This window comes from Doryrhamphus excisus, linkage group LG9 (genome assembly GCF_037039965.1).
Source record: "Doryrhamphus excisus strain RoL-2023G ecotype Guam linkage group LG9, RoL_Dexc_Guam_v1.1, whole genome shotgun sequence".
Taxonomy (NCBI): domain Eukaryota; kingdom Metazoa; phylum Chordata; class Actinopteri; order Syngnathiformes; family Syngnathidae; genus Doryrhamphus; species Doryrhamphus excisus.
Window position 1 is genome coordinate 11,896,523 of NC_136365.1, and position 13,238 is coordinate 11,909,760.

The following is a 13,238-nucleotide window of genomic DNA, read 5'->3' on the forward strand; positions in this document are numbered from 1 at the left end:
CATGAGTTCCAGGCAGTGGATGCCCTCCGTGAAGCCATCTTCACCACCTGGAGCAGCAGTCCCACTAGCCTCATGGAAACTCTTGGCATCCCCAAACCAATTTTTGAGAAGATGAACACGAATGGTGCAGCTACTCATCTCTGAGTCCTTTTTTGAAAATATTATTTATTCAGGCCACACTGTTGGTCATTGTCGGGAGAGCAGGAAGACCTGGGTTCAAATCCCCACTCGGACATCTGTGTGGAGTTTGCATGTTCTCCCCGTGTGCGGGTTTTCCTCGGGTACTCTGCTTTCCTCCCCTATTCCAAAAACATGTCAGCTTCATTGGCCACTGCAAATTGTCCAGTTGTCTTAAAATTTAGATCAGTTGTAGTGAAATGCATGCAGTTAAACTTAAAGCTCCACAATGTGTCCATTCATTACATGATGTGACCTGACAAGTCTAATTTGGTAATGACATGCTGGATGATAGCACATCCTTGGCAATAAATCCAAATATCGAGCATCTGGACTGATATTATATTATTTTTTTGTGTCTGAAATCTTTCTCCTGTTGACAGGCACACACACACACACACACAGAGAGAACACTGAGCCTGTATTTACTGGATCATAGCAAAATTTGAGTACAACCCACCCCCAATGAAAAGTGGGGAAAGTGTACCCCCGTGGGGCGGGGTCCCCCCTCCCCCCTTTTCCCCCCTTGCGCCTCCTTCGGCGGATTGTGTTGTTCAGCCCGCATTTGATTGACGAATGGACGTGGAAAAACGGGGCTGGGCTGATGTAGAAGCAGTTGAAGGGTTACGTTGAATGCAGAAGAGTCTCAGACTGAGAGAGAGAGAGAGAGAGAGAGGGTGAAAGAGAGCCGTCGCAAGGAGGACAGAGGGAGAGAGAGAGAGAGAGAGAGAGAAGTGCAACACACTCCAGCACTACACTGCTTTTACGCACACTGGATGTGCGCAACAGATCGGACAATTGGTAGTCTTATTTTTGAATTCGGTGCATCTCAGCCAAGACTGCAACCCCTGAATGTTTTGTGTGCGTGTCTCAAGAGGAACAATGCAACGAGGAGCCTAAATCAAACTGGGATTGATATCTACTTTCTAATTATTTTTGCGCCACCAAACGGACTAAAATGAAGATGCTCTCTCAGATTTTCACCCTTCTGCTTCTGCCCACACTCCACGTATCCGGTAAGACGCTGAAATATCAGGTGTACGAGGAGCAGAAGGTTGGCACGGTAATAGCACGTTTAAAAGATGATGTCGCGGATGTCCTGGCTAAACTTCCAAGCTCCGTGTCGCTGCGCTTCCGCGCCATGCAACGAGCGAGTTCATCCTTCCTCTCCGTGCGCGAACAAGACGGAGAAATCAGCATCCGGTCCAGAATTGACAGGGAGAAACTTTGCGAAAAGAATCTCAACTGTTCAATCCAATTCGACGTGCTGACGCTGCCCACCGAGCACCTCCAGCTGTTCCACGTTGAGGTGGAAGTGTTGGACATCAACGACAACGCGCCGCAGTTCGCTCGCGCGGTCATCCCTATTGAGATCTCCGAGAGCGCGTCCGTGGGTGCGCGAATTCCCTTAGACAGCGCCACGGACCCGGACGTGGGCGAGAACTCCCTCTACAGCTACGCATCGGAGCCCAACTCATTCTTTAAGATTGACATCCAGTCCAGAAGTGACGGGGCAAAATATGCCGAGTTGGTGGTTTTAAGAGAGCTGGACCGGGAGGTGCGCTCCACTTATGAACTTCAATACACAGCCTTTGACAGGGGCGTGCCATCCCGTACCGGAACAACCCTGCTAAAAATCCACGTCGCAGACTCAAACGACAACAGCCCGGTTTTTGACAAGTCCTCATATGTTATCAATCTTCCGGAAAATACACCTGTTGGAACGCTGCTCATCGACTTAAACGCCACTGATGCGGATGACGGCACCAATGCTAAAATAGTCTACTCATTCAGCAGTCACGTGTCCCCCAAAATCATGGAGACATTCAAAATTAACCCTGACAGCGGTCACCTGACTCTCATTTCTCGAGTGGACTATGAGACCACCAACTCCTATGACATTGATGTGCAGGCACAGGACATGGGTCCAAACTCCATGCCGACTCACTGCAAGATCTTGGTCAAGGTGATGGATGTGAACGACAACAAACCGGACATCAGCATCAACATCATGTCCTCGCAGGGCAACGGGGACGCAGCTTACATATCAGAGGCGGCCCCCCTGGACACTTTTGTAGCTTTGGTGAGGGTGGAGGACTTGGACTCGGGTTTGAACGGAGACGTGGATTGCAAGCTTCACGGCCAGGGTTATTTTAAGCTGCAGAAGACATATGAAAACAACTACATGATTCTGACTAATGTGTCTCTGGACCGGGAGAAGAGGTCTGAGTTCAGCCTGACGGTGGTGGCAGAGGACCGAGGAACTCCCAGCCTCTCCACGGTCAAGCACTTCACCGTGCATGTCACAGATGAAAACGACAACCCACCACGCTTTGAGAAGGGCCAATATGAAATCTTTAAATCAGAAAACAATGCACCGGGAGCATATCTAACCTCCATCATGGCCACAGACCCTGACCTCGATGTTAATGGACAGGTGATCTACTCCATCCTGGAGAATTCCATTCACGGGAGCTCCATCTCCACCTACGTCACTATCGATCCCTCCAATGGCGCCATTTATGCCCTGCGTACATTTGACAGAGAAGATGTCAGCCGCATTTCCTTTGTTGTGCAAGCCAAAGATGCTGGAAAGCCACCACTGGTCAGTAACGCCACTATTGTTCTGAACATCCTGGATGAGAACGACAACCCTCCGGTCATTGTGGTCCCCCAGCTGTGGAACTTCAGTGCTGATGTACCTGCGTCAAAGTTCACCGAATCTGGGCATTTGGTGACGACAGTCAGGGCAACTGACCGCGACACAGGAGTCAATTCAGAGCTGATTTGCTCCATCGCCGGTGGTAATGAAGAGGGCTTCTTCATGATTGATCCAAGAACCTGTGAAATCCGTGCCAACGGCAGTCTGGAGAACTTCCCCCGAGAGCACGCTGAGCTTCTGGTTGTGATCAGAGATCAGGGAAGTGAGAGCCTCAGTGCCAAAGCAGTTCTGAGAGTCAACCTCTATGAGAACATGGAGAACCACGTCCAGGTGATGGATCAGGGGGAGTCTCCCATTGATGCATCGCTGATCATCATCATCTCTCTGGGGGCCATCTGTGCCGTGCTGCTGGTCATCATGGTGATGTTTGCTGCTCGCTGCAACAGAGAGAAGAAGGAGACAAGGCAGTCCTACAACTGCCGAGTGGCTGAGTCCACCCACCAACACCACCCCAGGAAGCCCTCACGGCAGATTCACAAAGGAGACATCACCCTGGTTCCGACCGTCAACGGTACTCTGCCCATCAGAGCCCATCACCGCTCGCCTTCAGCTTCACCCCCCATGGAGCGAGCCCAGATGGGGAGCAGGCAGAATCACCACAGTCGCCAATCCCTCAACAGCCTGGTGACCATCTCATCCAATCACATCCCAGAGAGTTTTGCCCTGGAGCTGGCACACACAACTCCACAGGTGGAGGTGAGCACACACACACACACACACACACACTCACACACAACTACTGTCAGTGTATCTCATGTCCTTGTAGTTGTTAACTATCACCAAGTTGAGAATTAGAGATCTGTCTTTACTATGTGTGTACTTTTTCAACCGTGTATGATGGGGGTGTCCAAAGTGCGGCCCGGGGACCACGGCTTTTTCCCAATACTAGTCATGAAAAATAATTGAAGTATGTAATTAGTAACTAGGCTGCACGGCGGTCGAGTGGTTAGCGCACAGACCTCACAGCTTGAAGACTTGAGTTCAATCCCACCCTCGGCCATCTCTGGGTGGAGTTTGAAAGTTCTGCCCGTGCATGCGTGGGTTTTCTCCAGGTACTCCGGTTTCCTCCCACATTCCAAAAACATGCTAGGTTAATTAGCGACTCCAAATTGTCCATAGGTATGAATGTGGGTGGGAATGGTTGTTTGTCTATATGTGCCCTGTGATTGGCTGGCCACCAGTCCAGGGTGTACCCCGCCTCTCGCCCGAAGATAGCTGGGATAGGCTCCAGCACCCCCTGCGACCCTCGTGAGTATAAGCGGTAGAAAATGAATGAATTAGTAACTAAACGTAATTAGTTGTTAGTTAATTAGTCAATGTAATATACTACCTAAATGTAATTAGTTAGCATGGAAAGTAATAATGGTGTTATATTTTTGAAAAATGTTAAAAATTGGGATTCGGTTTTGTAGAGGTGTTGAGAGATGTTTGATGAGAATACTCAATGTGGTGACACTCTGCTGTGGTGTAAAATGTACACTTCACATGTATGTTCTTGTCCTTTTCATCAGTGACAAAAACCAAACCCTGAAAGCCACACTGTAACGTCCACAAACCGTTGTTGCATCGACTTCTCTCGTGTGGCTTGTGACGCTCGTAAACGAGTCGACTCATCAGACCACCTTTTCTTTACATCTGCGAATCAGTTCTCATTGTTGGCTTAAAAGAGCTGTTCAAAAGACTCGACTCCGCCGTTCTTTTTAACACCATTACCACCATCACCAACTCTGTTTATTATTAGATACTGTATATGACTGTAGATTACATAACGTTCTTTGTTGGCTATAACCCAAAGCAAAGATGTCGATGTTGTGTTGAGTATACATTGTAGGCCTGGACCAACAGTTTTCCTCGTCGATTAATCAAAAGCTAGTTTTTTTGATTAATGGAGTCATTTGTTCGGCCCTAGACAGACCAAATCCATCGGAACCAAGCACAAAAAGTTAAGGATAAAGTAGAGGCAAAACTGTCGATCACTGGATTCATCATTGCCAACCAGTCCAGGGTGTACACTGCCTCGAACCCACAGTCAACTGGGATAGGCTCCAGCATACGCGCCCGCGGCTTAGACAATGAATGGATGGGTGGATTCATCATTGAATCATAAATTATTTTTGCAGTTGCAATATATTAACTTCCAATTGATTGTTCTTAGTATCTTTAATGGATGAAATGTATCAAAGCAGCCACCGCTTCCTTCAATTTGTCAGCATGGGGCCCTCATTGGGAAAGGTTTGGACACCCCTGATGTGTGATAACCATGGTTCCCTCCCAGTCATCCAGTATGTCGACATACTTGCTGTCCCACATCAGCTTCTCGTTTTTGTTTTTAACAACATCCATTTTGTCTCATCCATATTAAGCAGCCTCTCCATCATCCATTTTGTGTTTATTCATCCATTATTTTGTCTTCTGTCTTCTCTCTCTCTTTCTCTCTTTTCCCATCTGTTATTCCCCTTTTCCACCACCACCCTCTTCTTTTTTTTCCTTTTATTTTTTGTTTATTTGCTTTATTTTGTTTGTTTTGTTATTTTTGGATACAGCAAGTCTCACAGCTTCTGTCCATGCTCCATCAGGGCCAGTACCAACCCAGACCCAGTTTCCGTGGCAACAAATACTCTCGCAGCTACAGGTAATTTACCCCCTATCCCTCAGCCCCGACACCCCCCCCCAAAAAAAAAAAAAAAAAATTAAACCACTTTGTTGTCACTGAATTACATGCTGTATGTGTGGAATGTTGGAGTTGTTGTAAAGTTGGTCAGTTGGTTTTGTTGTCTTCATATTTCAATCATAATACACACCGATCCCATTCATGGTCAATTTTCATTTGTCCAAATGTCCTGACAATTTCCTGAGCCTCGCCTGAGATTACATTTTGAGTATGAATTCATCACTTCTTTGCCCTACTTATCACAAAAATCAATTTATTGATGCCCGGTGGCTGTTGTCATAGATCTATTCATAAGACCTACTTGCATGGAGTTAAAATGGGACACGTTTGTCTGGAGACAAACTCCAGAATCCAGCCGTTGTTCAAATACATTGGAATAATGTATTTATTCTCCCTTGACTATAGATATACGCTATTTTGTGCCATGCTTTTAACTGGCTGCTCTTGTCATGGCTTTGTGTAGGTATGCATTACAAGACATGGACAAGTTCAGCCTAAAGGACAGTGGGCGTGGGGACAGCGAGGCGGGGGACAGTGATTGTGAAATGGGCAGAGAATCCCCCGTGGACAGGCTGCTGCTGGGGGAGGGCTTTTCTGACCTGATACATCTCGAAATGCACCACCGCCTCCATCCAGGTATGTTGACTTATTATGTTCCCCACAGCCTCCATCTTGTTTTTAGTTTTAATTTGCCAAATTGATTCCGCTGAATCGCACACCCCTAACAGCCTCACACTCAACTCACACCTCAGAACACATGCCTGAATTTACCACATTTTTTCCAGTGGAAAATGTTGCAAGGGTGATGATGACTTGAATTAAAAGTTCCTTACCTGAAGAGCAGCATTAATTGTTGCGAGTCCCATCTCTACTCAACAATGATAGCATGCTGCTTTCATTTTATGCACTCATTTTGTATGTTTACTGAGTGTTCAAAAGTGTTCAAAAAGATGACATAGAGTTTGGTTGACACAGCAACGTGGTGTCGTTGCCTTTACTTACTGTACCTGTCAACACGGCCAGTATTGTTGTTAATTCTGTGCCTCGTGCGCTGGTTGTAAGGGACTCTATCCATCTTCTTCAGCTTATCTGAGGTTGTGTCAAAGGGTCGGCAACCCAAGCAGGGAAGCCTGACTTGTCTCTCTTCAGGAAACTTCATTCAGCTCCTCCTTGTGGATCCCGAGGTGTTCCCATGTCGGTTGAAAAACGTAGTTTCTCGAACCTGTCCCGGGTCTTCCCTGAGGTCTCCTACTGGTCCGACTTGCCCTGAACACCTCCCCAGGAAGTCGTCTGGGAGGCATCCTGACTAGATGACCAAGCCACCGCATCTGGCCGTCAATGCAGAGCAGCAGGGGTTTTAGAGTTTGTCACGGATGACAACGCTTCTCACCTTATCTTTAGTTTGTACGATCTTGTCCTTTTGGTTATTACTCAAACTCATGACCATATGTGAGTGGAGGAACATAGGTTGAGAGGTAAATGGAGAGCTTCGTCTTTCGGCGATGCAGACGCAGTACCTATTCACATGTCAATCAGTTCCATCCTTCCCAAGGTACTTCAACCCCCCACTTGGGGCAAGATCTCATATTTCTCATGGTAGGGAATCAATAGAAATTAATTTATAACCTTTATTTAATATTTGTTGTGGATTTTTTTATGACTCTTCCATAAAAAAAAAACGTCCTGATTTTATAAGAGGGTAATAATTTTCCACTGTATTACTGGAATATTAGAACGATACCCATGATACCCATTTGAAATCAATAAAACCATACAATCATATCACTAATAGTCATATCAGGGTTCATATATAATGCTACATAATAAGAACATACAGTGTATCTTCCTTGGCAGAGGCAATAATAACAGCAAGTGAATGAGCTGTCTTCCTCTCAGCCATGGTGGGCACATCCTGTCTGACAAATTTCAGTGCTATGGACAGGTCAGGCCTGAGCCAGCTAATAGTCTACACACCTGCCGACACAGCCATTCAGCATGCTGCAAACACAATCCCATTGTCCTCCGCCCATTCTTCCACACGGCCTCTATTTCCACGCTTGTTATCACACTGAGGGTTACAGTGTGTGTGTGTGTGTGTGTGTTATCTGCCCCCTATGAGTCGTGTCTGTAAAATCCTCCCCGGAGTGGAGATGAGTCGCCTGTCACTCATCGGTATGCGTCTCAGGGTGCTGTTTTTTTCCCAACATTTTCGTTCCTTTCTCTTTTTTTCCCTTCCGTTGAGTGACAGTGTTGCACTTTCATGTCTGAACTGAGGAGAATTCACAGTAATTGCTTTTAGAATTATGTTATTCTCTCTCCCTTGCTCACATACACACTCTCACTGTGTCCCGCTCTCAACCTCTGCAACCCAGAGAGCTCCGACACATGTCTTTTTTTTCTTTCCATGTAATGTATTCTCCTTATTAATTGTGATGGATAAAGGGAGGGGTTTTGGATAAGTCTTTCACAATCTGTTCTTTAAGGGGCTGAACTTGCTTCCCCTCCTGTCTATCTTTTATGCTAATAAGTCAAAACAGAAACGCTGAGGGTTAGGATTATCTTGGTTTGTCTTTGTTGGATTTAATTTGTTTCGATTTTCTATTTAGATGGCCCGTTCATGATAGATATGATAAAACCTGACGGTCCTTGAGTATGGCTGAGACGTGTGTGAGATGAAAAGAAGAACAGTAACAGTCTTTGAAATCTCGCCGGACATGTGTTCGGATTCCGGTTATTTGCTCTGCAGCTTTTGGGAAATGTACATGCAGGGTTGCAGTGCACCTCCACAAGCCAAGTAGTCACCCTAGATGCGTAGGAAAATGCGAGGCACAGAAGAGGAAACAAGTCTTTTGCTAGCGATAGTGCTATGGAGAATCCAAAACCTGGAGACTCTCTTCCATCCTAAAAGTAAGACGAAAACAGTTTTATATTGTGTATTTTCTTTGCTTCCCGAACAAAAAATTCTCCCAGCCATGACCTTGAAATGGAAGTAGACACCGAAGCGTTACAATAAAACAGGATTGTTCCATCATCTGCCCTAATGCCGATATTCACATTGTAGCCTGCAGATGCGTGTACATATAATGTGTACATATAATGTATACTGTATAGTGCACTTTCCTCTGTCGTCAATGAGAGCAGACGTACTGTCTTTGTGTTTTAGACAAAACAAGATATTGTTTATCTCTTTGCTGATACGTTGCAGACCAAACCAAACATAACTGCTTGCGTTTGGGTCATATTGATTTGGTCTGTGTAAGGCCTAACCGATTAGACGATTAATCAAAAGAACAAGCTTCAGATTAATCAACTATAAAAAGAATCGATAGTTGCAGCCCTACTCGTAAGTATGAAGTGCCATTAGCCGTTAGCAACATTTCCCACCTAATTATTTGTTTTAATTGAAGAGGAATTGTTCATGACTAAAGCAGCAGTGCCCTCTTTCCTCCTTTCATGCAAGGAATTATGACTTCCTGTGCAATTGTTGCCGTTTCTCCCCATCCCAGTCGACTACCATCTCAGATTGATGACGGTTATTAAAGATGACAGCAAGCAGCTGACTCTCACTGTGAAGCTTCGAATGTTTGCTTTGGTTCTGCAGTCAGTCCTTGTTTATTTGCTATTCCGTGTTTCCGAGCGTAATAAGTGTTTATTGTTGGATTTGCTCCTAATGTTTGTTCTTTTCGTTCCTCCAGCAATGAGACTGTGCACAGATGAATGTCGGGTTCTGGGACACTCTGACCAGTGTTGGATGCCCCCCCTGTCCTCGCCCACATCGTCTTCAGACTACCGCAACAACATGTACATCCCTGGGGAAGAGTCTTCCCAGCAGCCCCAAATCGATGATGACCAGTCCTCGGAGGAGTCGGAACGCCAAAAGTGTTTCTCCACCTTTGGCAAGGAGCCTGGGAGTGAAGAGGCGGGACCAATGGGAGGAAGTGAAGCATGTACGCCTGCAGGAGGGTCTGGCTCCCTTCTCACAGAGATGAACAGTGTGTTCCAGCGGCTCCTCCCCCCTAATATGGACTCTTATAGCGAATGCACTGAAACAAGCCCACCCACATCCTCTTCGACCGCCGAGAGAGGAAGCGGACGCAGCGGCAACAGTGCCGTTCCTCAGGATAGCCGTCGAGGTTTGTTGCCAGGTGGAAAGGGTCCTGCTTACCCCCCAGGGGTGGCCGCATGGGCTGCCAATACCCATTATCTCAATCCAGGTAGCGGATCTGTTGGGAACAACCACGTTTCCCCCGCCCCCGCCTCATCCGCCACTTCCACGAATGGACAGCCGCCACACCTGAAATGGCTCCCTGCTATGGAGGAGATTCCAGAGAACTTTGAGGAAGATGAGTTTGACGGTGTCTTCTATCAGGGCCACCAGGGTGGCAAACGCAGTGAGAGCCGCCAAGAGGCCGGCGTGGACGCGAGCGAGCTTGTGCATGAGATAAACAAACTGCTGCAGGACGTTAGGCAGAACTAGCAAGTGCGAAACTTGATCATGATCGCTTCGTGTAACGCTTGTTTCACCAAATATCCTCTTGCTAATCTGAGAGACTTGAAAAGTAACACACTGCACTGTCGCTGAGGTGTCTTTTTGACCTTGTAACAGAAACTCTAGAGAAAGACAGCTGGGGTCGAATTTTGGAAGGAAAATTCACCCTCAAACTTTTTCTTTGTAATGTTTACAGAATCCGGCGGGAGGCGTCAACGTTTTGGTGATGTGATGTTTAATTTGACGGTGAAACAGTAAATGTACAGTGTCTGTAAGAAAAGACGCCTTCACTTGAATATTGTGCCATGTCCCCTGTTCCGTTTTCATGGAATGTAACTGTACAAATGTACTTTTTTGTATTTTAAAAATACACACTTTTGTATATTTATATGTGTCCATGTATGTGTGTACAGGAAAAGAAAAGAATTGTCTATTTTTGTATGCCGTCACTGCATGGTCTTAATGTTCAGTGTGTGTCTCTTTGTTCTCCTTTGTATTTATTTTTTTTTGTATTGAATATTTGTGAGAATCATTTTAAATAATCACATTCCAGTACACTTCTATGTGGAGGATGGTTTTGTATGGTGTCCTCATGACCGAGACAAATAAAGATGAATATGTATGAATGTGTTTTTTTTCCTGAACTGTTACAAATTATAGATTTTTTTAAAAATAATTACGGTTTTGCGGAAACCACTAACTTGAATACACTGAATAATGTTTCTCTCACATGACTTCATTTAGCCGCTTTGTCTCTTAGCACCCCCTACCGTCAAGCATCGGAACTGCACCACAGTCACTTTAAACACATGCTCGACTACCATTCATGAATCATACATTTGAATATTACATTATTTCTACATTTTCTGATCTGTTTTAAGAGTTTATTTGTTTCCTTAAAACAAACAAATAAATCAACAAATAACAGTGGCTCAAAATAAAATTGCCACTAGTTGTCAGAAACATGTTAATAATTGAATTTGGACTGAAGGTTTGCATTTAAATGTGATTTAATGGAGTGCATATTTAAATACCAACAGACACAGGGGAGTAAAAGATACAAGAAAAACACACACAATTTTAAATTGCATTGTCGAGTAATAAACTACAATGCAGTTATATTTTAGTTAGTCTTTCACGTATCTACAACAACACTTATGTATTGTCTACCGACTGCTGTAACGTAAATACGCCTCCAATAACAACATATAGTCTGTATACCAGTGCAGTTTAATTATTAGACAATAAAGCTTAAACATGAGACTGTCAATTTATTGAAATCAAATGAACACCGATTTTTACATGAATAATTATCATTAACAATTTGCAATATAGTAGTTAAAATGAGCCTGTTCCTGTATTTTACTATTTGTATATTGTACATCTACTTCCGGTACTATAAATCGCAATTCAAGCGTTATGATGAGCAATGAGTGGTTGCGTTCAATGACACCACGTGATTTTAGCAGTTCACATGTTCGGGGATTTCTGAGCACACTGATAAGAATATCCACTTCTAATTCTTTTTTGTGTTTGTATTTATTTAAACCACAAATGCATGCAACGTGAATATGTGATTGTGATTGTGGGGATTCGGAGTGTCGCTGAATGCACCCGAAGAATGAGGAAGTGTTCCCACGAGGAATGGTGTTGGGGATACAGCCAAGGTGTTGGAGTTGGACTCATGTATTCGCGTCACAATCAAGTTTAGAAATAGCTCCTGGTAGGTAAAATGAACATCAGCCTGCCTTTGAAGGCCTGGAGAGGCCAGATAGTAGAAGCTAAAAGGCAATAAGTAGCTCAGCTATACAATGAGGTAGTGGCACTGATATGAACAATTGTACAGTGATTGACATGCCTGGTGGGATAGGTTCCAGCTGAACATGATAATAGAAAGGAAAATAAACGAATGAATAGCTTATGTAATGATGTTCAAGTGAAATGAATAACCTTTCTGGCTGCAAAAAGATTTACAAAAGCCCACCTCTATTTTATTGGAAAACGTGTGTCCCACATTGAGATCATATTGTGTTGCCAATGCATGCAACAAAAGATGAATACATATTTAAAACAATGGAACACATATGTAAACATATATGAATTAAATACAAACAATATGTTATATATAGTCTTGATATAGTAAATATTAATTAGGATTGGGCGATATGGACCTTAGGATATTTCCCAATATTTATAATATATTTATATTTATGTCCCAAGTGCCTTCATCCTAGCCTGATGTTAACCAAGTGCCTTCATCGTAGCCTGATGTTAACCAAGTGCCTTCATCCTAGCCTGATGTTAACCAAGTGCCTTCATCCTAGCCCGATGTTAACCAAGTGCCTTCATCTTAGCCTGATGTTAACCAAGGGGCTTCATCCTAGCATGATGTTAACCAAGGGGCTTCATCCTAGCCAGATGTTAACCAAGGGGCTTCATCCTAGCCTGATGTTAACTAAGGGGCTTCATCGTAGCCTGACGTTAACTAAGGGGCTTCATCGTAGCCTGATGTTAACCAAGGGGCTTCATCGTAGCCTGATGTTAACCAAGGGGCTTCATCACAGCCTGATGTTAACCAAGTGCCTTCATCGTAGCCTGATGTTAACCAAGTGCCTTCATCGTAGCCTGATGTTTACCAAATGCCTTCATCCTAGCCTGATGTTAACCAAGTGCCTTCATCCTAGCCTGATGTTAACCAAGGGGCTTTGATGTAGCCTGATGTTAACCAAGGGGCTTTGTCGTAGCCTGATGTTAACCAAGGGGCTTCGTCGTAGCCTGATGTTAACCAAGGGGCTTCGTCGTAGCCTGATGTTAACCAAGGGGCTTCGTCGTAGCTTGATGTTAACCAGGTGGCTTTGTCGTAGCCTGATGTTAACCAAGGGGCTTAATCGTAGCCTGATGTTAACCAAGGGGCTTCATCGTAGCCTGATGTTAACCAAGGGGCTTCATCGTAGCCTGATGTTAACCGCAGCTGTTTGCAGATATGTGATTGGAATCACATATCACACAACATTGACACATAATTTATGGCTAACTAGTCAACTCCCTGACCAGTCCTGACACCGGCATCTGTTTCTGTTGCAGTTGTGTTGCTGCCATCCTTTGTGGCTGTGCTGTGCAAAGAAATGCCTTCTCATGGCTTCTTGGTTAGCCTGGCGACCAGCCTAACGGTTTCACTG

The 13,238-nt window shown here is 44.7% G+C and overlaps 1 protein-coding gene across 2 annotated transcripts; it reads left to right on the top strand.

The window, feature by feature from the left end:
* The first annotated feature begins 841 nt into the window (after nucleotides 1-841).
* Nucleotides 842-10,676, top strand: pcdh18a (protocadherin 18a). 2 transcript variants are annotated; one of them, XM_058089984.2, is made up of 4 exons: nucleotides 842-3,595; nucleotides 5,443-5,531; nucleotides 6,034-6,206; nucleotides 9,266-10,676. In XM_058089984.2, exons 1-4 carry the CDS (start codon nucleotides 1,136-1,138, stop codon nucleotides 10,045-10,047), a joined length of 3,504 nt encoding a protein of 1,167 aa, XP_057945967.2. In that variant the 5' UTR covers nucleotides 842-1,135; the 3' UTR covers nucleotides 10,048-10,676. The 2 variants fall into 2 exon arrangements, with proteins under 2 accessions (XP_057945967.2, XP_057945976.2); XM_058089993.2 differs by having other exon boundaries at nucleotides 5,476-5,531.
* Nucleotides 10,677-13,238: the final 2,562 nt, after the last annotated feature.